The 23,509-nt window shown below is 44.9% G+C and overlaps 1 protein-coding gene across 1 annotated transcript in view; it reads left to right on the top strand.

The window, feature by feature from the left end:
- Window positions 1-2,908: 2,908 nt before the first annotated feature.
- Window positions 2,909-23,509, top strand: part of PTCHD1 (patched domain containing 1) — a 54,355-nt gene continuing 33,754 nt past the window's right edge. Inside the window, exon 1 of the mRNA XM_033116627.1 lies at window positions 2,909-3,318. Within this exon, the coding sequence (XP_032972518.1) occupies window positions 2,968-3,318 (351 nt within the window). The 5' untranslated portion in view covers window positions 2,909-2,967. The remainder of the gene's footprint in view (window positions 3,319-23,509) is intronic.

Raw genomic sequence — 23,509 nt, 5'->3', positions numbered from 1 at the left:
CAAGGTTAGGAGGGAACCATGTGGAGGGACAAAGACTTCAGAATGGAAAGCTTCGCCGAAATGTTAAAGGCTCCCAAAGAGACCTGTCGGATGATTTCCGTTTGCTTACTTCTGCCGCTCAGTGCTGGCATCAGGGCACGTGAAACATCTCTGTTCAGTCCCCGCACAGAGACTGACTTTAGCCCTCCTGAGAAGTGCCCACCCACCAGCTGCCACCCCCTCAGCCGCAAAGAACTGGGTTCACAGTATTTCCCACTGCCACGGCACCCCCACCACCACCACCACCGTGGGTCTTTCTGTCTGCCTCGCGGAGAGCCAAGGAGGACATCCACGCTGCCATTTAGCACCTTGACTGCGTCGTGGTGGGTGGTTTCCCAAAGCGTGTGCCCTCGCAGCCGCTCGCGCTCGCCTCGCGGCTTGCAAGGCCACAAGTCAATGAGGCTTTTCCCTCCGCGATCATGGTGAATCAGCAAAGCGCTGCAGAGCGGCGGCGTCTCCGCAAGCAGAAATTAAGATGCTGGGGGAAGGGCACAAGTGGAGTGTTGCAGGGGAATTTCTAGCCCCTCCCAACATGTACCTCCTGGGGCAGGCAATATGGAGTGTGCGTGTGGGGGGGAGGTGTCGGGTGGAAGCTGCTGGTGCACCTAGGCGCCCAGGGGGAGCCTTTGGAAGCAGTGAGCAGTATGGGGAACAGCGAGGGTGAGCAGAGAAAGTGAACGAGAGTAGAGATGGATAGAAGGACCTAGGGAGCGCAGGCAGAGCAGAACGGGTGCACCCCGGGGCTAGGCAGCACAGCAGTTGCAGGTGTTGCTGAGGGAACATAGGAAGAAAGGTCTGGTGTGGGGGAAGGGAGGAGAGAAACCAAAAAAGGAGGATTTCCCATCCCACGACTTCCTATTTCCAACGTGCAAGTTCCCAAGTTCAGTTTGAGAAGTGCAGGGCTGCTTGGCATTGGGGAATCTGGGATAGGAACATTAGGGAAATACCTCCCTGAGTCGCGTTCTCCCACCCATTTCCCTCTCCCTCCCTTTTTCCCCTCTTTTCTTCCTCCCCCTCCTTCTTCTCTTCCTCCTCGCCCCATTCCAGCTTCCTTCAGCTTTGATTAATCTGCTTGCCCATCCTCAATAGTTCGGGCCACACTCCAGGGACCGCGCCTCCATTCGCGGCCGCCTCTCGCTTGACCCTGTCACTAGGAGGCTAAACAAGAGTGACGGGAGGCGTGGGAAGGGAAGGCCGAGGGCACGAAGCCTGGGGACCCCTCACCACGCCCCGGGCCCCACCCCCATGGTCCCACAGAGCGCCTCAGTGGCCCAGACTACAATATCCGGCTCGTTCTGCTTTGCAATGAATGGACCCCCGAGGTTTGGAGCGCGCAACGAAACGCACTAAATTGTACCTGTGCGTGGCCGTTCCCGCCGCCGCCGCAGGTCTATCCCGGGCCCCAAGCCGGCGCCCGCCTTCTCGGGGAATTCTCTGGAGGGGGAGTGCCAGGGGAACCACAGTGGATGCCTGATCTCTCAAGGCTGGCGCGCACACGTACACGCCCAACTTTGCTGAGCAGTCGGCGCCCCCCGGGCTCCCCCGCGCCCCCTGCGGCTCCGCACGCTCAGAGACCAGTATCTCTCCAGGTCTGAGATAAGGTGTTCCCCACTCCCATGCATTTGAGGAGGAGAGGGCGAGGTGCAGGAGAGAAAGGGAGTAACGCTACTGACTCCCTGACCAGCTGTTCACAAACACTCCACACCCGCAGGGGCGCCCGCTCCAGCCCCGCCGCACCAGGTCCCCCAGACCCGCCTATGACGACAGAGGGGGGAGGAGGAAGAGGAGGAGGAGGAGGCACCCGCGAAGAACCCGGAGTCTGGGAACAGCGGAGCCCTGGCGACTGGCTGCTCCACGGACTGACCACCATTATCAGCACTTTTAGTTCTGGGGGACGGGGTGAAGAGGTTGAGGGGCACGCAGAACTGTCCAACCCCAATGCACTCTGGAGCGACCCTAAATGAGGGCCAGAAGAAAGCTTCTCCACAGGCGCCTTTGGGGAGGGACGTGCCCCAGACGCACACCCGGACTCCACGGTCCCGCGGAAGCTGCAGTGTTGGGGATATTTTAAATGGCTCTTACTTGAGAGGAGGCGTGATTTCCACGTTCGAGCGTCTTCGCTCCCCACCCCCTCTCCGCACCAGCCAGTGCGCGCCACCACCTGAGCCTGGCGAAAGCCGGGGCGCACGCAGTCTTCAGCCTCCTCCTTTCTGCCTCTGGGGGGGACTCGACCCTGAGCGGGTCCGCCCGACGCCCCCTGGGAGAACTCTTTACTTTTTGTTTGGAAAATCGGGGCCATTTCTTTATTCATCTCTGGGTCTCCCCGAGGAGGACAGGGGAAGGGAGGGTGTGAGCGGCGGGCCGGGGGAGGGGAGCGTGGGGAGGGGAGGGGACTGGTTGTAGCCTGGAATTCTTCGTCCTCGTGTTCCTAGGCTGGCGCGCAGAGTCTCCCCGCGAAAGCGCCGCCGCCTCTCCCCGCGCCACCCCGTCGTTGGCCTTGGGGGTCGGGTGAGTGGGGTCATGACGCGCCGCGGGGGCTGCCCCGGGCCCCTCCCGCGCTGAGCCGGGACGCGGCCCTGCCACGCGGAGCCCCTTGGGCGGGGAGGCAGCGGAGGGTGGGGAGGGCGCACGGGGTAGGGCGGGGTGGGGGCGGCGCAGAGGCCGCCAGGCTGGGGGGCTCTCCAGGTCGGCGCGGCCGAGGGCAGGAGGGCGTGTCTCCAGCCGGAGGGGACCCTCCCGAGGCGCGGCGCGGGACTCCCCGATGGTGGTGCCGCGGCTCCGGGAGAGCTCCGGGTCTCGCCTCCGCCGCCGCCGCCGCCGCCGCCGTCGCCACCGCGGGCGCCACCACCGCCGCCGCCGCCGCCGCCGCCGCCCGAGCCCGCGCCGAGCGTGCGCCTCGCCCTCCTCCCGCGCCCGCTCTGCTCTAGGATGCTGCGGCAGGTTCTGCACAGGGGCTTGAGGACGTGTTTCTCCCGGCTCGGCCACTTCATTGCCAGTCATCCAGTCTTCTTCGCCTCGGCGCCCGTGCTCATCTCCATCCTCCTCGGCGCCAGCTTCAGCCGCTACCAGGTCGAGGAGAGCGTGGAGCACCTGCTGGCGCCTCAGCACAGCCTCGCCAAGATCGAGCGCAACCTCGTCAACAGCCTCTTCCCGGTCAACCGCTCCAAGCACCGGCTCTACTCGGACCTGCAGACCCCCGGGCGCTACGGCCGGGTCATCGTCACCTCCTTCCAGAAAGCCAACATGCTGGACCAGCATCACACCGACCTGATCTTAAAGGTGAGAGGGGGGCGGACGCGGGCAGCCTCCGCCGGCGCCGCTGCCGCGGCTGGGCTGGCTGTACGCGGGGTCCGGGCTGAGAGCGCCGCCTCTCTCATCCCAGGCGGCTGCCGCAGGGGCTCCCCTGCACCGCGCGCCCCTCGAAGGCCGCCCGGAGCCTCACAGACTCCTTGGCGGGGAGCGTCCGGGTCCGGGCCCTGCCCTGCTCTCGCCGCCGTCGCTGCCACCCGGGAAGCTGCTGCAACAGTTGGGGCGGCGGCAGCCACGGTGCTGTAGTCAGTGCGCTTGTTTTGGTTACAGTGGTCTCGGGGACGGGGAGGCTTTGGGGTTAACTGTGCCAAGAAGGAGCAGCAGAAGAAAAGACGGTCTGGAAAGTCGTGCTAGTTGAAAACAAAATACTAAGCTTGGGGAGATTCAAAGACCCCTCTCCACTCCCTCCCCGTTTTTCTCCCTTGCTCTGGCCCCCGAAGTGTTTGGGGGAAGGCTGCTCGAAGGGGCTGGGAGGGAGCAGAGGAATGTGAGGTGGGATGGTGAGGAAAACACCCCTCAGCCACCCAGAAAGAAGTGTGGTCCCTGGCGAGGACAGGGGCTGCCCTGCTGCCCTCTTTCCCCAGAGCCAGGAAGCCATCTCAGCCTTAAAGGGTAGGAAATGATGTTCGTAATTCGCAGTTATTTCATCTTTCACAGTAGCTCCTCTCCTCTGAAATGCAGAAACTTCTTTGGGAAAAGAGGGATTCGACTGATCCTCTTTTATGTGGGTACATTTGGGCGTGAGGGTGAGGGGCAGAGCCAGAAGGGTTAGGGCTGAAGCCGGGTTGTGTGGCCCTGAGAAGAGCACAGGAAACCAAGCAGCTGGTTAGAGGGTGACACTGGCAGAGACAGGTTGTGTCCTCAGCCTGAGCTGGGAATTTGATGTGAAAAGTGAGGAACTTTCAGGAAGTTCTAAGAAAAGTAGAGGAGTGAGGACTAGAAATGGAAAAGTGGAGACCTCGGGCGAGTAAAGCAAAAATAAGTGAGACCGTTCCATCCAAGTCCCTGGTGGGAATTATGTGGCTTGTTTACTTAGGATGCTTCTCTGGGGAGGGCAGAGAGGAACCAGTCCCAGCTGGAGCCCTGGGGCAGAGGGCCTGAAAGTGCTGCTTTGTGTGCGTCTCTGGTCTGGAGCTGGGATTAGGGGCTCCTTCGATTTCTAGTCTTCTTATCCCAAGGGGAGTCAGCCGGTGAACCTGGGGGACTCTTTCCTTCTCTTTTTCTCTATAGGTAACTTTGTATCCCTAGAGACAAGCTAAGTTTTCTATATTTCCATCCCTCTATTTGTTCACGTTATCAATCAGCAATTAGTGATGAGGAGAATCTGACTAGGGACTCACTGGAATCAGGGCTGTCCCACATTGGGTGGCTTGTGATATTTGTAATGGCACGCACATATCACACATACTCATCACAGAACCCTAGTAACATTAATCCCGAGATGTTTGCTTTGCTCATGAAAATACTTCAAACATCCAGTGTTTTCTTTCCTCCAGTAATTCAGTGAACATATTTTGACACACAGATAAATGCTGCTCCGAATGCTTTCTCAAGAAAACACATAGTAGTTTCATCATAGACTTAAGGAAACCATAATTTAGCCACTTCTGACCGTTGGAAAGCTGCCCCAGGTTTTGATAGATGAGCTACTAAACCATGTTTCTCTTTGTATCCGCCCCCTCCCCACCAGGTGATGTTTCCACTGGCTTTTTTCCCCCACAAGCCCTCACGCCACTGATGGCAGTCACCAGTTACATTCACTCTCAAGGTTAATGAGACATCAACAGGCACATCAGACCTCTTCCCAACTGGATTGTTTCTCCTGTTTGATTTTGGTTTGTTCAAGACAGAAAATCGTATTTTAAAAGAAAGTGGGAGAGAGAGGGCAGGCCAGGTGGCTTTGCGTCCATGTCTAAAGGGCAACTTGAAAGGACAGCGGACTTATCAATTAATTGTTTTAAGAAATGGGATGGTTTTTCATGTTTGAGGTGTCTAGGGAAGATCGAAACCAATTCGAATAGTGGTCAGAATTCATTTCTAGCTGATGGCTCTCTAGTCAAATAAATTCAAAGAGCTTATAAATACCCAGACTTAGGAAACTGAAGGGATTGCTTTCGATTTTATATATCCATTTTTTTTTCTACATCCAACCCCTATATTTGGCAGGTATCAGCCGGGGGGGGGGGGGGGGGACAGAAAAATGGCCCTTCAGTAGTCATGGTAATGTAAAGTGTGGGAACCAGCACTTCTCTTTTTTTTCCTTTAGAGGTTGATGAAGACTTGTTCTTTACAAAAGGTACTAGGAGTGAGAGTCTGTTTCTGCCCTTACTAGTGTTATTCTAATACTTTGTTGCTGGCATCAGGAAGAGCACTGACAGTTAACACTGTACACAACACCAGCCAGCCCCTGCCTGTTTTATAGCATCACAGTCAAAGTAAAGTGGACACAGCATAAGCAGGGTTTGAGGCTTTCTCAGGCCCCACTACGAAACTGGAGAAAGTAAGTTGCAGGGCTATGTTGTCTACTCTTCATAGTACTCTTGTTTGTACCTATTCAGTGAAGGCGACCCTTCTTGGTATATTAGTCCAGCTACTTTCTGATCAAAACTAGACTGGGAAAGGATGATGACAAAAAATAAAAACCCATGTTGATTTTTTTTGAAGATAATTGAGAGTATCACAGAAAAAAATAATCCACATTTGAAAATCCAGCTGATCTGGTTTGGAGGAGTTTCCTCAAATTTGTGCAAGGGACATTATTGCCTTACTCTGACTCTGCAGCATAGAATTTGACCCCAAACTATGAGACGGGTGACTCTGCCTCTCAACGGATCCTCTGAAGGCTGTGTGGATGAAAGTAGGTGGGGCCTGATGGTCCTGCTAAGGAATCAACCATTAATTTCTGAACCTCTTTAAATAAATGTTGATCTTCAAAAGTCTTCATTTCACTAGAATATTAAATTCAGCTCATTATCATATTTTAACAGAAAATCTACGATGTTTCTCTCAGAGCAAATTTCCGGGTAGTGTCTCACAAGCTTTTATAGATATGTTTCTTCCTCATCACTTAAAATGAAGTGTAAGAAGGTGATGTTGATAATTGATCTGGGCTGTGACCAAAACGATACTTGATTTATTCCAGAATCATCCACGTAGAGTGAAGAACCAGTTTAGCCCAGTCCTTAAATAATGCTATCACCTTTATAGCACTTTATAAGGTATAAACATATAGCATGTTTAAATATAGTAAAGGCCTGAGGGTAGGCAGGAAAGTGCTGCATGCCCATTTTACAGATGAGAAAACTGCTATTTAGAAATTAACTGACTTGTCCATGGAAAAAAGACAAGGACAAAATGAGGACTGGGACCCAGGGTTTTTGACTCCCAGCACAGTGCTCCTTTCATTATAATTTACTGCCTCCCGTATGCTAACCTACTTGAATGACTTAAAATGTACATATTTGTTATCCAAATGAACTATATTTGACCATCGCATACTATTGTTCTAACAGTGGTAAATGGATTATAAGAACATTCTCTTGAGTGATTCTTCCTGGTGTCAATGAAAATCCACATACAGAAACTCTAACTGCCCAAAGGAAAGCATAAAATATTTACAATTAGCAATATTCAAAGACAGACAGATCGAATATTTTACTGGAAAAAAATCTGGATTAAACGTGGCTATTTCGTGTTTGAGCTGGGTTCGGCTTATACTGTCCCTGACACCCTCAATAAATACTTGTGGAGTGGACCTGCCCTGCTTTTTGCAGACATGTATGTGATGGGTAAAGACAATTCCATAGAAACCACTTTCAAATATATTTTCAAAATGGCATTTTTATTTTTACAACTTTACAGATAGTTTCTAGGCCTTCTTGTTTTTCCAAAATGCCGTTTTTTCTTCCGTGTTAACCTCTGTGGTCACATCAAAACATACTTCAAGTTTGAAATGGGGCAGGGGTACTTCCTTTGCACAATGTCCTCTTCTTAAGAGGAACGTCATAGGATATTTTATTCCAAACCAAGGGAAGGACACATCCTTACGACACAATCTTCCACTTTCTGGGGAATCTCATTTTGTTGAAATACTGAGTTTCTATTTTATTTAAACGTTTTATGTTAAAATACATTAAATAGAATTAAAGTTGCAAAATAGGATTAATAGATTTTAACTTGGAATTATGTCATTCAGGTTTTCTAAGAAGGGCAGCATAACGCTAGCTCAGGGTTACAAAGACCTGGTGGCTGGATCAAGACCCCCATTTTTCCAAATACTGTCTCAGCACATTCAATCATTAAAGCAATCACCCATCATTTCCTTCTCCACAATATAAGGATCAGCAAATTCCAGCCTATTTTCAAGCTTAGAAGGAGTTTTTACATTTTTTCAAAAATTGTAACAAAACAAGAACAGAAGAATATGAGGCAGAGATGGCATGTGGCTCTCAAAGCAAGAAATATTTAGTTTTTAGTCCTTCACATGAAGAAGTTCCTATGCTATATTCCAAACCTTGTTTCCTGGAGCAATTTCAAGGAGTTAATACTGTTAACTTCTAAGGCAGTGGTTCTCAACCAGGGGCGATTGTGCCCCCCAGGGTACATTTGGCAATGGTTGGAGACGTTTCTGATTGGATAACTGGTGGTGGGTTGCTACTGGCATCTAGTGGGTGGAGATCATGGATGCTGTTAAGCATCCTGTGTGCCCAGGACAGCCCCCCACAGCAAAGATTGACCTGGCCCCAAACCCTGTTTCAAGGTGTTCATTTGTTTGTTTCTTCTGTTTTATTAGGATCTTTTTTTTTTCAGCTGCATTGATCATGTAAAATGGAAAAAAAAAACGCCAAAATCTTATAGAACTTTGGGGACAAATACTGTGACCTCTGAGGAAATGCTCTTTGGGGCAATTGAACAGAGACCAGATTTTCTAGTGTAACCTTCCCCGGGGTGCAGTTATCTCACTCCGTCTATAGTTCTGTCCTTTATGGTATAAATCCGTCTGTAGGGGAACCCAGGAAACGGGATGCAGTCTAACTGTGAGAATGGCAAAGCTGCTAAATTGACCCTGGCCTTGACACTCATCAGAGTGCCCATTATTGGCAGGCCTGCCCCTCAACCTGTAGCAGCCACCCGCTAGGGTAGGCCGAGCTTCTCCTGACAGGGTGTAAGCCCGCACTGTGAGTGGTGGCCTGCTGCTTCGCGTCCGGAACAGAAAGTGACAAAAGAAGAACTTGCAACCAAGGAACAGGGGATCAAAGACCCTTGGGTTCGGAAGGCACCTTAAAGGTCATCTCCACAGATGCTGACACTGGAATCTGCTCTTAGCAGCTCAGGGTGCTTTGGCTGGTGACAGGTCCTGTGACACCTTGGGCAGTCCTGTCCCTCCTATGAGTTTTCTGAGTGGCAGATAAACTTAGAAAAGATTGAGCCCAGGCCTGAAAGGGCAGCATTTGTGCGACTGCTGGGCCAGCCAATTGCCTTTTGCACTTTATTTTTGCACTAGGGGGAAACTAAAAAGATATCAAGATTGCTTTTCCTTTTTCTTTCATTTCATAGGAGGTATATCCTAATAATCCAAGTATAATATTGTTCTAGGGTTCTCTGACTTCTGAGCACTTTTCATTGGTGTGACTAGTAACCTCAAAGGCCCACCCTGCTTCTCTCATGTAGATTTGGGGAGCAACCTTGCTGTGCAGATCAGCATCTGGGACAAACTTTGGGCAAACTGCTAATTTAAACGGAAATTTAAATATAAAGCTGTAGTGTGACTCATGGGTATCCTGATAGATGCTATATTAGAGTTAGAGAAAGACGATTTTTTTAAATTAACACAAAAACTGAACCTGTCAGGATTCACCAGATTCAAAAACCTCACAGAACAACTGAGCATTTCACTGGCAACTCCTTAGGATAATTAAGAGGAGGAGAAGTAAGCTAAAAGAAATTATTTGTTTCCTGCCTGAGAGGGTGCAGATCCCTTGGCACAGGAGCTAGGGAGATGCAAGGTGCTGGGGATCTGATCAGTTTTGACTTTGTGGAATGTGCCATCTGGTACCTGACTTTGGGGCTCAGTATGAGCCCCCAGTAACACTTGAGATATGCTTGAAGCAGACCTTTGAAGTCACCTGCTTGGTAGCATATCACAGCAAGCAGGCTTGTCTGCAGCACTGCCTGTGTTGCCACCACATGCCTGGAAGGCCACAGAACTTCCGAGGAATCCTGCCAGACTGATTTAATGACCAGCAGGGGAGGTGAGTAATCTCTAACCTTTAAAAGACAAAAAAAAAAAAAAAAAAAGGAAATCAACACCAGTTGTTATTTCATATGGGAAGCCCTGGATAATATGTCGTGCCTTCAACTTTCAACTTCAGAATCCATATTTTGAACAAAAGGAGGCAATGAGGGAATTGTGAAGCTATTTTTGTCTTCTTGCTCTCTAAGAAATCCTCTTGAGAATATTGTTTCTGGGGTTTTGAAAGCCCTCCATTATTAGGTCTTACACTTTAGGTTTAATTTGTGGGCTCCGTGTACAGTCGAGATGAGGATTTTAGCGCAGTTACCTCGGGAGGTAACATCCGAAAACACTGGGAAGGAAGTGGGGACATGAAAGAGGGAGCAGCAGGAAGCCAGTCAAGGGAGTATTCTAAGCAAGTGTCCACTGTGGGCAGCCAAGACTCAGTTTCACCGAGGAACTAAGGGAGACACTGTACAACTTGTGTCTAGGCTATCCCAACTGTAGGTGAAGAGGCGGATATTTATTCCCCAACTCTCCAGCCGTCAATAGTTAATCCCGCTGCATCCAGGGGCATGAAATAAATCTCTGGCAATTCCAGATGCTATATGTATCCTTATAATCAGAATGGTGGTTGTTCCTGTTTTATAAAAAGCCTCAGGCAAAGAGCTGCAGCGGTTTGCAATAACTGGCCTTAGCATGTACCATGTTTCTCGGAAAATAAGCCCTAGCATGATTTTTCAGGATGACATCCACTGAACATAAGCCCTAATGCATCTTTTGGAGCAAAAATTAATGTAAGACCCGGTCTTATTTTCGGGGAAACACAGTAGAGGTAAATGTGAGCTGAGAGAATACGGTGGGACCCTGAGCAGGTCCGACACCCATCTGGAGTTATAGATCTAGGAGTTGAAGGCCCAGATTCCTAGGGGATGGTCATCCCTTCACAAAAAGATGGCCATGGCCTCATCTCCATGAAGCTTACAGGCAGGAATGATCCAGCATAGCTGTTTATCCTTGAATTTGATAAGCAACTGCCATTTTCGGTTTTGTCACTGGATGGTGGTAAAGATGATTGCAAACGGTATGGCAGGACTTGTGGTTTTATATGCCGAGCCGCGGCATTTTAGTATCCAGCCCCTCTTCCCTTTATGAATACAAGAAGTCTGCAGGCCCCCATCTGCACACATCTACTTTTGTTACTCTCCTCCCTAGAAATGCACTCCCTCCGTACTTCAAGGTCAAATTCACATGCCTCCTATTTTATCAGGCCTTCCCAGATTCATGGCTCCCTTAAATTCCCTCCCTTAAATCTATCTGGCTTTTAGATCTTTAATGCTTAACTATACACTATTATATAATTTGCTGTGTTGTCACATGGCAGTTTCTCTTGAGCAAGATCATAAGCTCTTCAAGTACAGGAACAATGTCTCATGCTCCTGAATCTCCTAGAAACCAGCATAATGTGGAGTATGCAGCAGGTCCTTAATAAATTGTTGTTGGTCGATGGCTTATAGGATGGAAAATGTGCACTCCCTTCCCTATTGATTTATTTTGATCAAATAGACTTTTGCCTGGTAGCACGACCATGTGATTTCTTTAGGATCTGTCTTCATTTTTCATCCTTGATAAATCTTGGTTCCAAACTTGATGATAAGCAATAAGTATCCATTCTGTTTCAGAATCATCTGACATTGATATGAGGAGAAATTCTTAGAAAACCAAATGCCTGACCACCTCCTCTGGTCCAAATACAGTTTGGAAAGGCGTAAACTTGACCTCAGTCTCCAGGGGTCCATTCCCATGTGAGAGGGCAGAGCACTCTGATTCCCAGGGAACACCCTCAAAGTGAACTCTCCACTACACATGTCCTTATTTACATGAAGTAAAGTCTCAAAACATTGGCCACAACCATACTCAAATGTAAACATGAAACATTTTTTTAATCAAGGACAAGTGGTTTTCCCAACTATCACTATTCAAGAGATCACCATCCTGATGTTACCTAGCCCCCCTCTTGTTAAAAGGGAGACCGTGTCAACAGAAAGATTTGTTCTAAGCGGTGAACTTAAAAGATGGTACTAGCACAAAATCAGTGTTTCTTAGTAAGTTTAATGGAAACACTAGAACTACTAATTCCTCATGATTGAAGGTGAGATTCCATTGCCCATTCTTCCATGGACTCCATGAATCTGTCAAATACCACAGCTTTGTCAATCCTTCTCATTGTCTCAAGAAAAAGGGCATATCTGCTATAGAACTATCATTATAAGTGCTCAAAAAATCTGTGTGACATTCATTACCTTAAGTTTGTGAGGTTTGCTTTGTTGCCTTTTGTTGTTGTTCCTGTTTTGGTATAGCATCTAGGCAAGTGATCATACTGAGTAAAGACGGGTTGCTCTTAGGCTCTTTAAGGTACCCACATATTACCTGGGCATCTTGTAAAACTACAGACTGATTCAGCCTGAGATGGAACCCGCGATTCTGAATTTCTAGCAAGCTCTCACGTGATGCTGACGCTGCCAGTCAGTGGAGCACATTAAGTAGCAAGGCTCCAATTTAGCTGTTGTGAACAGCACACTGGATTTGGAGTCAGGAAAGCTAAGCTCAAGTCCCAGTTCTCCTAAGTATGTGACTTTGGGTAAGTCACCTAACCTCCCTGAGAAACAGGTTCCTCGTCTGCACTGAGCGCGGTAGCATCCCCCACCACCCCTTATGGTAAGGACGCAATGAGATCGGTATGTGAAGACACTGTGTAACCATATCCGTCGGTATTCTGTCAGGGGTGTTACCATTATTGCTATTTGCTTTGAAAATGAATGTTACTTCCTCATATGTGCCAGCTCTTTCAGCCATTATTGCCTGTTGAGTAAATACACATGTAGGCATTTTTTAAATTTGATCCAACAGGCAATAATGGGTGCTCAATCTGCATTCTCAGTAATCAGACTGGCAATTTGTTGGTCTTTAATGACTCCATCTGACTCATTACAGATGACTGGATTCATCCTACTGCCGAGCATGCAGCTCCTAAGGCAGGAGTGTCCAAACTGCGGCCCGTGGGCCAACTGTGGCCCGCAATCCATTGTTAATTGGCCCGCAGCAAATTCCAAAAATATATTTAGTTTTCTTAAATAAACCAGGTGAGGCAAGACGTACTTCACCTCGAGTGAGTGGCCCGGCTGTTTGTGTATTTTATCACATATGGCCCTTGGTGAAAAACGTTGAAGAAAGTTTGGACACCCCTGTCCTAAGTTCTTCGGCAGGCAGAGCTCTCAGTGGGGATAGGTGGATTGTGTTCCAGCTCATCAAGGTGGCTTCTCAGGGCTTAAAACCTCATCTTCATGCTTGACAGTGCACACAAAAGAAGCGTTCACTTCCTGCCCAGGGAAGCGTCTAGAATTAAAAACTCAGGGAGACTCTGGGCTCCTGTTTCAAGGTTCTCTTCACCACTCCTCACAGCGGTCATGCAAGAAAGGGATTCTCCAGCAGTTTAGGTGAGAGAGTTGATAACTCTCCTTTCTCACTTAATTTGCATGACTACAGTGTTTCCCTGGGAAATCTTGCCAACATAGGTAGATCTGCAAGCACTTCAAGGGGAAGAGTGTCCCTTAGAATTCCCAGAGATCAAGAGGACCAGGCAAAGTGATAATTGTAAAGCCCCTGGAAACTGTGAAATGTAAAACTTTGCTTAATTGGGGTTTTAATCATTTAAGCCACTGCATTTCCCTTCTCCTTTCTAAAATTTCTTTTTATAAGGTATAAAGGAAATCTATAATTATTTAGGATCAAAATCAAATCCACCAAAGAAAATTTCTCTGCCTACCCGGTTCTTTATGCCTAAGCTCTTCAAACAAAACTAACCTCAGTGTAAGTGAGGATTAGCAGTTCTTCTCAAATTTGAATGTGCTTTTGAATTCTCTGGGAATTTTATTAACATGTATATTCTGATTCAGTAGGTCTGGCACAACAGGCCTGAGATTCGCATTTCTAATAGGCTCCCAAGACTGCTGCTTCTGGTGGTCTGAGGGCCACACTGACTAGAGCAGTGGATTGGTGGACCTAAAGGACATTTGTGTACCCTGACTAATAAATTACTCAGTGCCCTTCAATTGCCTCCATACTCTAATAAAACAGTGGCTCCCCAACATGAGCAGATATCCCCTGGAGGGCTCGTCCAAACACAGGTTTTGGGTCTCACAGAAGAGTTTCTGATTCTATAGGTCTGAGGTGGGGGCTGAGAATTTGCATTTCTACCAGGTTCCAAGGTACTGCTATTCCTGCTGATCCAGGGAGCACACTTTGAGAGGCACTGCTGTCCAGCATGCTAGTAAATGCCGGCTAGGACTAATGCCCAAAATGCTGTCTCTCTCTCTCTGTAGAATCTGGCCAACAGATACAAGCAGGGTGCAAAAGTGATTCGTTCAGCAGTTCATTGTGAGTGATGCTGTAATAATTATTGTGCAAAGGGTACTACAGAAGTCTGAACCTTTTAAGTTTGCAGTTTAAGGCAAGCGTTACTGGACAGAGGAGCCTGCGCCGCTGCCTGTGTCCAGGTGTTGGAGTTTAGGAAAAAGGGGCTGATAGAAGAAAGCACACTCTGAGGTGGAGGGGAGAGAGCTAAGCCCCCCACTCACACACACACAAACTGTGGTGGTTGTCGCTTCTATCACTGTGATTGCCAAAGCTTCCTTTCTTCCAAAGACTTCCCACACAGGGTCACCCGCCATTCGCCTTTGTAGAAACTGTCTTTACATCAAACCAGAAGGTGCAGCAGGTACAAACAGGAGCTACATGTTGCGATTCTGACGAGAACCCAGCTCTGTGCATGCCAGAGGTGAGGTATCCATGGAGAGAGTCCTGGCAGCTAATGTTCAGTTTCAACTACTGTCTGCTGTCAGTGTTGTTAGAGAGAGATGAAGTAGAACTGGAGTGAAGTTCAGTAAGTACTGGTTTGGGCACAGTGGAATAAGCATTGTTTCAGAGGCTCAGAGTTCTGTGTTTGAGGCTGTCAACCATTAATATGTCCTTGATCAAGTCACTTAACCTCTCTGGGGTCTTTATTTCCTCACCCATAAAATGGGATCAATAATACCATCACCATGGAGTTGGAAAATAAAAGGAGATATGGTGTGAACAAACTTTATAAAGGGAAATATGCCTAAAGCCACACAAACCTCACAGTATCTGCACTGAACAGACACATGTTTGTCTGGGGCAAGGATTCCAAGCGGAGAAGAATAAACACCTTAGTCACCTACTTGACATGTTTCACATTGCCATCTCCTTTTGTGAAAAAGTGCCTGTAGAGTCAAGGACTACCTTTCACTAATCAGAAGCTTTGCTGACGAGGCCTTATACCTCCAGATGATGTACTATTACATCAGTCTGTAGTTTTACTTTGAATGACCAAAGGAGAATAAAAAAAATAGCATATCGGATCATCCACTATCTACACTTCAAAAGCCTTAGACCCACACTGTCCAATTCAGAAGCCACTAGCCACATGTAGCTATTTGATTTAAATTTAATTAAAATTAGAAATTCATTTCCTCAGTTCCATTAGCCACTTTTAAGTGCTTAATAACCACATGTGTCTATAATGGACAGAACATATAAAGAATATTTTCGTCATCAGAGAAAGTTCTATTTGACAATGCTGCTTTTCACAGATAAAATAACTGAGTCATCATATAGGTTAACTAATTAGCAGTGGGATCAAGGTCCAAACACAGGTATGGCTTCCAAAGCATCATTTAAAAAATAACTAGACCAGATTGCCTTCATGAAATACAGCAATAGATAAGCCATGGCCCCTGTGTCTGATGGCATTTAAGTAGTAACAGAGTGAGGGGGAACTTTCAGTTTCAGCTTCTATATTGTGATAGAGCTTAGAAGTTACCATCCCCATCCTTACCAAAAGAGAAATCTAGACGAACTGAAAACCAACGACTTCTCTTGCACACATCAAAGGACTGAGGTCACAGGGCAAACTGCCATCCCAAAATCTGTAGAGGCAAGGACATCCATAGAGACATAGACACAATCTGCTTACTTGAAGCAGAAGCCTCGGGTAGAAACACTTAAATGGTAATTTTGACAACTTGCTGGAGGCTAAGTGTGGAGAAGCATGAGTGTGTGCAAGACTCCTGGGGGCTTCAATCACTATCTTTGTAGGAGGAGGGGTTGGAGGGCTCACTTTCTTAGACTTCCCCTCCAGAAACCCCACCAGAGTCCCAAGGTGAAAAATCGAGCAGGGAGAAGTAAAAGAGTAATCATTATGAAATCTATCCAGTCTTCTCCATAACAAAGGGAAGAAAACTTTGTCAGAGCACCATTCGGAAACTTTATCCTACATTCCTCCCCCACTGAAGCCCCCTTCAGCCTTTCTGTCTCATCTAAGGAGTGTGGGAGGGAAGAGTCAACAGGTGTCAGGGCTTCAAGGAAATAGGTTAGGAGTCCTGTGGCTAGGGAAGGGATTGGGGGCGGGGGAGGAACTATATCACTGGATAAATATTTGTGGCCATAGCCTCAAGGCACAGGCACACTTAAAGACTGAGATTTCCTTAGAAAGTTATACAGCATTTCCCCTCCCTACACCTTACCACCACATCAACAGGGCTCCAGTATAATAATAGTGATTATAGCTGAAAGAGCTGCAAAACACATAACTCTCACTTAGGAGAACTTAGAGAAGTCCAAAGTCAAGAGGAGAGACAAAAACAATGACAGGAGAGAAATTTGAAGCTTCTAGTTCCTATAAGCCTCAACAAACATTAAATAATCCCAACTCCTAGGTTAACGTAAGTCCTCGCTATAAGGCCTATTTACCTCAGTTCCTATTCATTAATACAACATGTTCAGTTTTGGGGGAAAATTTACAAAGCATGCCAAAAGAAAAAAATACAGACTGGAGAGACAAAGGAAGCATCAGAACCATATTCAGATATGACACAGATGGTAGAATTATCAGACAGGAAACTTAAAATAGCTAATTAATATGTTATGGGCTTTAATGGAAGAAATAGACAACATTAATAACACAAATAATGTAAGTAGAGAGATAGAAACTCTCAGGATGAATCCAAAGGAAATGCTAGAAATAAAAACCGTAGCATAAATGAAGAATGGCTTTAATGGACTCATCTGTAGACTTAACACAGCCCAGGAAACAAATCAGTGATCTTAAATACAGGGTAATAGAAAACTTCAAACTGAAACACAGAGATAAAAGAGAGAAAACACCCTAGAACAACCAAGAATTGTGGGACTATATCAAAAGGTATAGCATACACATAATTATAATGCCAGGAGGAGAAGAGAGAATGAAACAGAAGAAATATTTGAAGTAATAATGGCCAAGAACTTTCCAAAATCAGTGACAGACACCAAACTACAGATCCAGGTAGCTCACAGAACACCAAGGAGGATAAGTACCATAAAACCACACTTAACCATATCATATTTAAACTACAGAAAACCAAAGACAAAGAGCAAATCTTGAAAGAAGCCAGGGGTTTGGGGAGGGGAGACACCTTACATATAGAGAAACAAGGATAAGAATTATATCAGACTTCTCATCAGAAACAACACAATTAAGAAGAGAGTAGAGTGAAATATTTCGAGTTAAAAGGAAAAACCCACCAACCTAAAAATTCTATACCCAGCAAAATTATGCTTCAAAGTGAAGGAGATATAAAAACTTTCTCAGACAAACAAAAAATGAGAGAATTCATTGCCATCAGACTATTTCTGCAAGAAATGTTCTTCAGGCAGAAGAAAAATCACATAGGTCAAAAATTCAGAGCTACACAAAGAAAAGAAGCATGTTAGAGAAGGAATAAATGAAGGTAAAATAAAATGTTTTTGGTTTTCTTATTCTTTTTTTCAATTACAGTTGACATTCAATATTATTTTATATTAGTTCCAGGTATACAGCATAGTGGTTAAACAGTTATATAATTTATGAAGTTTTATTCTTAATCTAAAATATAACTGTTTAAAGCAATAATATTATGTTGGTGCAAAAGTAATTGTGGCTTTTGTAATTATATTTAACCTTTTAAACCGCAATTACTTTTGCACCAACCTAGTAGTAACAATGTTTGAGTGACTATAACATATGGATAAGTGGAATGAATGTCAGCCATGTCACCAGAGACAAGAAGGAGGAATTGGGAATAGTCAATTATAACAATTGTACTACACATGAAGCATTACAGTATTATTTGAAAGTGAACTTAGATTAGGTATAAATTTATACATTCTAGGGCAACCACTAAAAAAATGTTTTAAAGCTGAATTGATATACCAAGAGATAAAATAGAATAATATAAAATTCGCAATTAAAATCAGACAAGGCAGAAAAAGGGGGGGAGAACAAATACAGCAAATACACAACAGTTACAATGATGGTAGATATTAAATCAACTATATCAATAAGTACTTTAAATGTAAATGATGTAAATATCTAATTAAAACACAGTGACTGTCAGAGTAGATTAAGAAAAATCAAGACCCAACTCTGTTGTCTACCAGAAACCCACTTTAAAGACGCAGATAGGTTAAAAATAATGGGATAGAGAAAGATATACCATGCTAACACAAAAGAAAGCTGGAGTAGCTATATTAATTTCAGATATGGCTGACTTCAGAACAGGAAAATTATCAATAATAAAGAGAGGCTAAAGGGATCGTTTCTCCAAGAAGACAACAATCATAAACATGTATGCACCTAACAACAGATCATGAAAATACATGAGGCAAGAACTGATAGAACTGAAAGGAAAAATACACAAACCCACTATCATAGTTGGATAGCTCAGCATCCCTTTGTCAGTAATTGATAGGATGAGCAGTCAGAAAATCAGTAAGGATACAGATGACTTGGACAGAGGTTAAGGGTCAAGATGTCTAATACTCTGGGCAGAGTCATAACTTAACTTTTATAAGGATAGGTCTTACAGAAATCTAGAGGTTAAGTTAAGAGGCATTACATTGGAGATAGGGAGATTCCCTCCTTCACCCAGGAAACTGATGTAAGTCTGCAAGCAAGAGGCTTTGAATAGGATAGCTGCAGGAGAAGAAAAAAGAGATAGATTAGACCACCATTTTCTAAAATGTGCTCTAGGAATGTCTCCTTTGATGCTGCAAAATATTTGGTTTCTGTGACCAAATAACTGTGGGAAAAAATGCATGTGATATCCCCATACGAGATTCCCCTATTGAAGGTATATTAGTATATTACAAGCTTTACAAAGTTCCCCTGTAAAGAAATCTATTTAACTGTTCAGTTCAGCATTTCTTAAATTTATTTGATCATGGATACTTTTTAATTTTTGGTGACTCCTACTATTCATATCCCAAAGAACCAATGTGCTTCAGAACACACAATGAAAATACTATCTCAAAAATAGGGAAATGGAATCCAGAGGATTTGAGGTTTATTGGATTGGGAGTAAACAAAGGAAAAGGGGTGATACTGGCTTAGAAATTTCCCACATGGGTAAGTGGAAAGACGATGGTGCTGTTAATCATAACAGGAAAGAGGGGGAAGAACAAATTTGGAGGGAAAGATTCAGCTGCTGGATAGACACCATTTGAAATATTGCCATAATATATATTTGCAAATCTTCAGGAGGCAGATGGAAATTCAGATCTGGAGTTGGGAAGAGAGATGAGGTATTGATGTGAATTGGAGATTGGTCAGCATAAAGATAACAAGCCAAACCATGGAGATGGAGTTCATTGCCCAAGAAGAGTTTATTTGAATATGACAAGACCAGAAGTGCCAGAGACAGAATCTTAAGTGATACCAAATTTACAAGGTAGGCAAAGGTGGAGGAGTCAGTTAGGCAGACACTGGAAAGCTAGGTTGAGAGGTAGGAGAAGAGAAAGTCATGTCATGGAATTCATCATGAGAGAGAGTGAGGGTTTCAGTCAAACCACACATATTTATTGAGTACCTTTGTTTGCCAAGCACATAGTAGAGGATACAGCAGTAAAGAAACCACACCCATGTTTTAATGGAGCCTACTGGATTCCCATAAAAATCTCAACATCCTTAACCATCTTACATATTTTTACAGTACTACTACTTTGATCTCACATGATTGACTTAACTGTATCTGCTGAGAGTTTAAGAAAATGAGAACTAGAAACTAGCCGTTGGATTTACCTGCTTAGAAGTCATTGTTGAGTTTTGGCTGATGCTGGGATAGAAACTACACTGGAGTGGTTTGAAAAATGAGTGGGAGGTGAAGAAATGAAGTTAGCAAACATGAATCTCTCTTTGAAGTATAGCTGGAGACAGCTAATGTAAAGAGCTCCTTAAAGAAGGGGAGTTGTGGCAGAACTTGGAAGGGAAGTGGGGTCAATGAGGCCTTTTTTAATATGGGAGAGACATAAGCATATTTCAAGGCTCATGGGAAGAAATTATTAGGAAAAGTTAGAGGACCTGGGAGAAGAGGGGATAAAGAATACTAGGAAGAAGGAAAGGAAAGCCAGAACCCAATGAAAGAAATTGATCTTCGAGAGAAGGTGGGTCATGGCCTTGATTTTCACAGGAGGGGAGGATGAAAAGATAGATATGGGTATTTTTATGGATATAGTGGCAGCAAGTTGAGAATGATTTCCATCTGATGGCTTGGGGTTTTGACTGCAAGATAAAAAACAAGGTCAGTAGCTGAAAAGAGAACCTTGTCAAGTGCTAAACCAAGTGATCATTTGTGTAATATCTATGGGCTTGGAGTCCAATTGACAAGGGAATGAAAAGAGACAAGGTAGTAAATCTGAAGCAATCTCTTTTGCACAATTTGGGTATGAAAACAAAGAAACAACCTCCCCTTCCCTTTTGTCTCCAGATAGGCAAAAGATTAAAGAAGAAATTGAAGTGGAAGTGGGAGACAAGTTGAGAGGGTTATATATTTAAATATATCTCCTGGATATATTTAAATTTCAGGAGAAGAATATGGATTATATAGAAGAAAGGATTTCTTAACTCCAGGACTTGTTTGGCATTTGAGTGGCTCATCAAAGGAGACTGAAATAACCTAGAATGGTTCAAAGAGAGGTTGGGATGGTGTGACCTCCAAGGGTGACACAGACTTCAAATTCTGTCACCTATCTCAGTGGTTCTCAACCCTAGTTACATGTAGAATCACTGGAGAAATTTGGGTCTCATACCCATGGATTCTCATTCCATTGGTCTGAAAACAGGGTGGCCTCCTCCAAATGTGGCCCACAGACTGGCAGCAGCAGCATCCCCTGAGAACTTACTAGAACTGCAGAATCCCAGGCTCCACCCAAACCTACTAGATCAGAATCTGTATTGTTACAAGATCCCCAGTTGATTTGTGTACACATTCAAAATCTGAGACATGCTGGACTAAAGCATGGTCTAGAGTCGGACCAGACATGGACACTTTTTTGAAGCTCCCCCAGAAAATTCTAATGTGCAACCAGAGTTGAAAACCACCCTACACAGAAAAAGAGATACTTTTAAAACTGTATCAAGTTCATGTGATAAAATGTGATAGTATCAGATGTGTGCGTACACACACACACACACACACACACACACTGAGTGCATGCCAAAACTGTTGAAATCCAAATAAGGCCCGTAGTTGAGTTTCATGGTTTTGATCACGTACTATGGTTATGTAAGATGCTATCATTAGGGGAAGCCTGAACTATATTTACAACTTCTTGTGAGTCTTAAATTATTTTAAAATAAAAAATTACAAAGGAAACATGTTAAACTAAGAGAGATTCTGCCTAGGATGAGGAGCAGCTATTCTCCAGCATCTAAGAAGTAAACAGGCTCCATCATTCATTCGGAGGGGAGCCATTGGAGGATTTAAAGCAGAGAGGCGACAGGTTTGGATTTGTATTTTAGAAAAATAAATCTGGTGGCAGTTTGGAGGATTGACTAAAAACAAACAAACAAACCCCAGTGAGGAGCAATGGAAATGGAGCACACGAGGATGGATTTAAGAGATTCTGGAGGTAAAATCAACAGAATTAGATGAATGATTCACAGATTGTCAACCTTGGCTGTGTGTATTGGTCCCTGGAAAGCTTTTAAAAACAAAAATGCCCGTACCCTCACCTACAGAGTGTGAGGGTGGGCCCAGGCAACTGCTTGTGTGGAGTTCCGCAGGTGGTTCACTGGGCAGGGTTCAAAGCAGCTGGCTCAGGCTGAGGAGGCGGAAGTGCAGGGTAAACCTCACACGTTTCCCATCCAGTCATGCTGGGAACCAGCAGAGGAGGAGGAGGAGGCAGCAAAGAGATAGCCAGGATAAATTAGGGAGGTAGCCCTTCCTCTTCCACTTGTGTTATGTTGAGTAAATTTGTAAAACTTTGGAATTAAAATGTGTAAATCCGTAACACTTGCAGCCTAGCTATCTTCCCATGGCTTATCTAACAAATATATTTTAAAATGAAAATAAAACAGTTCATTTGTTTGTGCCATCTAAACATAACCTCAGCTTATTAAAACAACTTTCTGCTAGCCCCAAATTTTGAAAGAATTTATACAAACAAAGAAGTCTTCAGAAGGCTGGACTGAATGCTTTGGGAACAAGGTGAAATTGTTTTTACTGCTGTTAGCCCCTTTGCATATTATGGAAAGCCCCTCCCAACCTTTCTCCTAAATCCACCCACAGTTTCCATCTTCCTCCGTGCAAGTCTTTCATTTGGGGTTGGTTGGTTTTTGCTCCTGGGAGGCTGTTGTCTGGAATCCATCCAAATGCTACAACCGGTTGCAGAGTGTGGTCGCTCGTGCACCTGCTCTCCTGGGTCAGCAGGGCAGCAGGAGTGGTCAAGCCTCCATAGTCAGCACTCACTGCTAATAAACCCCAAGATTCCATGGAAGGTGTTCTGGAAGCATGCACCATGCTCCCATACCCTGGAGCGGGAAGCAGCCAATGGCTAATGGATTGATTTGTCTTTTAGGGGTAACCTGCCAAAGCCACCAGTCTCTGCCTCATAAGAACAATAGGGCCCACCGACAGTTCATCGCTATCTATTAGAATCTCTCTTTATATAATGGAATCTCTCTTTATAGAATCTCTCTATATAATGGAAAATGTTTCCATTTCAAAATGGTCGGCTCATTAGCATTTCAATTTTCCCCTTTAAGGCCATTTTTGCCCCTTTTTTAACTTAAAGTAAGTTACAAAGCTCACTAGTACCCATTATAATAATGCATAAGCACCTCGTAACATAATAAGCACATTACAGAGTTTAACAATTATTTATAAATGGTTCGTGTGAGATAGAAAACATTAAGATGACATTTACAGGGATACTTCCATGTCCCAGGTTCTTCTATTACATTATGTGTCAGCTTTCTACTAGCTGTTATTTACAAGGTAACAGGGTAACACCTATGCTCATCCATTTCTTAAATGAACCCAACGTTAGTTTGAGATCGGCAGGCTGGTTTATATTGATTCTGATAAAGCTACTTCACCTTGGAAAAAGAGAGAGGAAATGATAGACTGAGAATTTTATAACCTCTTTATTCCTAATTCCAAGCCCTATTTCTATAACTGCATATATTAGTATCTGTCTGTGTATTCCCTTGAGAGCTGGGCTGGAAAAGCATCGCTGTGCTGTTCTCTTTTGTATTTAAATTGCCACAACATCTTTACTTTTAGACATAAAAGTACATATACTCATTGTAACATCATCTTATCCCACATGTTCTGGTTCCTCTTGTTTGTTTTGCTTTTTCCCCCTGAACTAGCTCGTACTTTTGTTTGCTCGCTCTCAATATTTAACTAGGTTTCAGGACATGCAGGTAGAAACTGTTTAATGCATGCTGGTGATGCCAACACGATTACCCTGTTTCCCCAAAAATAAGACCTAGCCGGACAATCAGCTCTAATGCATCTTTTAGAGCAAAAATTAATACAAGACCCAGTA

The sequence above is a fragment of the Rhinolophus ferrumequinum genome, chromosome X, assembly GCF_004115265.2.
Source record: "Rhinolophus ferrumequinum isolate MPI-CBG mRhiFer1 chromosome X, mRhiFer1_v1.p, whole genome shotgun sequence".
Taxonomy (NCBI): domain Eukaryota; kingdom Metazoa; phylum Chordata; class Mammalia; order Chiroptera; family Rhinolophidae; genus Rhinolophus; species Rhinolophus ferrumequinum.
This window is presented reverse-complemented; position numbering and strand designations above follow the sequence as displayed.